The 3,684-nt window shown below is 41.9% G+C and overlaps 1 protein-coding gene across 1 annotated transcript; it reads right to left on the bottom strand.

Annotated features, from left to right (window-relative positions):
* Window positions 1–564: 564 nt before the first annotated feature.
* On the bottom strand, window positions 565–3,684 carry LOC18044116 (protein terminal ear1). Its single transcript, XM_024185310.1, has 5 exons — window positions 2,858–3,684; window positions 1,880–2,534; window positions 1,657–1,776; window positions 1,341–1,482; window positions 565–1,226 (listed from the first exon to the last, which is right to left on the bottom strand). Exons 1-5 carry the CDS (start codon window positions 3,612–3,614, stop codon window positions 819–821), a joined length of 2,082 nt encoding a protein of 693 aa, XP_024041078.1. The 5' UTR covers window positions 3,615–3,684; the 3' UTR covers window positions 565–818.

The raw sequence follows: 3,684 nt of genomic DNA, 5'->3' as shown, positions 1-3,684 counted from the left end.
TTCCCTTGATTACATACAAATACAGAAAACAAGGTCAAAACGAAACTTTTATCCAGATATTACACAAATTAGCATCTAAAGTTAAGATATGACGTGGCGGCAGCACAGTTCACTTTCCCAAAAAAGCCAACGGAGAGCTCAGGAAAGCAAAGAGACTCTTAGGGGTAGACGACAGCAAAGGCATTGGCAATAGTAATTAAAAATATCAGTGAATGTGAAGCACACAGACTAGCAGTGTAGCCATACGCATGCCCACACACACACAACGGATGATGGTGGCTTATTTTTTTTTTTCCCTTGGTCAATCCTTCATATTATATAATAAAAAAATAACATTACCAGAGGCAAAGATGCTTCAACGTTTCCAATGTATATATTCTTAATTATTGGCTAAATAAAAAATCTTAACCCCAAAACTAGATAGTAATTTAATTATATAACTTTTTTAAAATGTACCAACACTAACACTTTTTCTATCTTTTTTGCTCTATTCCGAACTAGCAACCAGCACTACGACTTTTGAAACTAACCTGAAAAAGAAAACAAAAGAAAAGACAAAAAAAAAAAAAAAAACCAAAGAAGAAACGCTAGTAACTAAGAACAAAATAAAATACAACAAAAAGAGAGAGAAGTAAATGGAAGTGATAGCATTAGCAGCGGTCAGCTAGCTAAAAGCCTGAGAAAACAGGCTATATAAAGAAAGGGCTCGGTGCTCAACGAGCACCCAGTGGTGAGATAGTGCTGCAGGGCACATTTAATTTATGCATATATGCACACACCCTTATCCGCATGTCCAAGAGATCGAGCCTCCTTCTCACTTAATTAGGCGCAAGAACCGCACAACTGCTACTATCTCTGTCATCGTCATCAACCACATCGCCGCCGTTCGTGCTACTACTGCTGCAGCTGCCGCCAATTAAGAGATGGGTTTGGTCAGCGTAGTCAGACTGAGAGTTATTGGCAGTATCTAGCGTATCTGAACCGTCTACGCTGTCATGATGGTCATCAAGATCAGTGACTACATTTGGATTAGCGAGTGAATGACCAATGACGTCGCCGATGACGGACATGCACTGCTTATTGTGATCGAGACCAAGTCCAACAATGGGTAGTGGCTCCGTCAGTTGCCTCCCGTCTCGAGGCGGCGAGAACACTACGGGCAAATAGTGGTCCATCTCGCTTGGGAACTTGGAGTTCTTGAAGTGCTCTTTCAAAGCTTCCAGCCCCTTCATCATATCATTATTTCCGTTTTTACACGCCAACACAGCACATATTTTAGGAATTATAGGATATATAATTAATTACGAATAAAATAATTATGTAAAATAAAATTTAATTACTTGAACTCTTGCATAGGTAACTTCACATATTTTTCTGGAGTTGAAGACCTCCCAATTTTGAAGATGAAAGGCTTTGTACAGCCTCCAGGTTGCCTCCGGAGACGTCATGTTAACAAACCCATATCCCACGTTGCACTTGTTGCTTTTTTAAACAAAACCAAAAGAGTAAATAATATTATTGAATTTTACTGCATGTTCTTCCAGATTCTTTTAAATTTGCTTTAAGAAGGCAAACAAAACACAGAATTGAATAAAGGAGGAGCGGACCAGAAACAAAAGAGAACTGACGACCAGAAGTAAAAGAGAATCGAGTTACTTGAAATCAATGGGGAGATAGACGAAATCGTAAGAAGACAAGGGCTGGTCATCTCCTTCCGCTATCTGTTCGTTGCAGTGAATGCAGTGATTGTCCAACATGTTCAATAACAGTTTCTGGCTGCAACAACATATAAAATAATTAATCATAATTATACTATCTAGTAACAATTTAACAAAATAAAACAAATACAAAATTATAATTTTGATTTTGAGAGCCGAACCTGTATTTGTTAGGTATGTTCTTGACCATGACAGTGGTTCGGGAATCTCTGCAGTTAGACCCCGTCGTGGCATCTTCGCTGATTAGAAAACGAGCATCGAATTTCTTAGCGTGTTTTCCCTTCCATGGCCTACTCCTATTTCTAACTTGCTGCGACTTAGCAATAGAGACTATTGACTGATAGCTTTGGCTTTTCTTGGAACTTCTCCTGGCAGGATTAATATTAATATCCTCAATTGCATGCGCCAACGACAGAGAAGCCACCGAGGGTTCGATTGAACAAGTCACGTTCACATTATTAGGGTTCCCCTTGAAAGAATTCGAAGGTGATTTCTTTCTAAAATGTGGGGCTTGAGAGACCAAAGAGCGAGGACTGTAGGAAGGCGGGTCAGCAGACAATGGCGGAGGAGGACAATCTGAATTTCTTGTTTGATAAATAGTAGAGTAATTAAGGCTGCTGGCGCAAGATGATGAGTTGGCATAAAAGAACTTCTTGCTGTGGCCGCCGGGGCGGCTGAATTCGATGACAACGTGTTTTCCGTAAATTTCCTGCCCATTCATTTCTTTAAGAGCCTTAGCTGCATCCCTTACGTCATAAAACTCTATAAATCTTTGATGTTTCTTCAATGGTGTCTCTCTTAATTCCTTCACCGGACCTGTAAAAGAAGTATATTTCTGCGTTTCATCACCCAAAGAAACTTGTAACAGTTTAAAAGCTTCTGTAGCTGGTCAACGGCATTAATGAAAAGGCAGGAAAACGACCCACTGGGTTGGAACCAAATGGCTCAGGTCACAACAAACAATACACACCAAAAAATAGTGAAAGAAACTAAAAACCCAAGCCATGATAATAAAACATTCAGATCTTATGAAACTGACAGAAACTTCATAAAATCCCCAAACCAACTAATAATAATAATAATCATCATCATACGCTAAAACCCCGCTAAAACCCACAAAAAAAAAAAAAAAAACTTACCAAAAGCCTGGAAAATTTCTTTGAGAGTAGAAGAAGAAACCCCGGAATCTAAATTGAAGACGACTATAGTGCCCTGATTGTTCCCATCAGGAACAGCATTACACGTCGGAACAATGAACTGGGCCCAGACGGGCCTGCCAGCGACGAGCCCACGCGCCGGTGGAGGTAGTACTGGGGCATACGAGTTCATAATCATCAAGCTCTCCGCAACAACTTGATTATCATAACAACCAGTAGCTAAATTATTATTATTATTATCATTATTCATCAGCATCAACCCGCTACTGTAAGGATTCTTTAACCCGTAGCTTTGCTGTTGCAGTTGCATGTGCTGCTCTCGTATCTCCTTAAACGCCATTTCCGCGTGCCTCAGATCATAAAAGTGAACTGTCACGATTCCTTCCATAAGTCTCTCCATTTGAACCCCTCTCACCTCGCCGAAAACCTCTAAGTCCCTCCTCACAATCGTCTCGCTGACGTCACCCGGCACATAACTCAACACCAGCGTCCGCGTGGGCCCCGTGGACGGAGGCGGGAGAGGCACACCCAGTTGAGGGTGCGTGGGGTACTGAGCGTAACCCACGCCGCCAAACGGCACAACTTGGACGTCGTTGGAGGGATAGGGAGGCAGTGTGGGAGGAGAAGCGGCGCCGTACGGATAGTAAACTTGAGGCGGTCTAAAGAGTGTGGTTGGTCTGAACTCTTGCGCTCTCGGGTCTAGGTTTCCCTGAAACCGGCTAATACCGGTTTCTCCCATCGGTTAGTTGTTTTCCCGGCCGGGAAGCAAACGGCTGGCAGTGTTCTGTCAAATTCTCTTTCCTTGCCAA

This window comes from Citrus clementina, unplaced genomic scaffold (genome assembly GCF_000493195.1).
Source record: "Citrus clementina cultivar Clemenules unplaced genomic scaffold, Citrus_clementina_v1.0 scaffold_4, whole genome shotgun sequence".
Lineage (NCBI taxonomy): Eukaryota > Viridiplantae > Streptophyta > Magnoliopsida > Sapindales > Rutaceae > Citrus > Citrus x clementina.
This window is presented reverse-complemented; position numbering and strand designations above follow the sequence as displayed.

Excerpts from the sequence above, each read along its gene's own strand:
- LOC18044116 (XM_024185310.1), bottom strand. The coding sequence starts at position 3,614 with ATGGGAGAAACCGGTATTAGCCGGTTTCAGGGAAACCTAGACCCGAGA. Across the intron at positions 1,777-1,879 it reads AACATACCTAACAAATACAG|CCAGAAACTGTTATTGAACA; the intron begins GTTCGGCTCTCA and ends ATGTTGTTGCAG. Across the intron at positions 1,227-1,340 it reads TTACCTATGCAAGAGTTCAA|GGGCTGGAAGCTTTGAAAGA; the intron begins GTAATTAAATTT and ends GATATGATGAAG.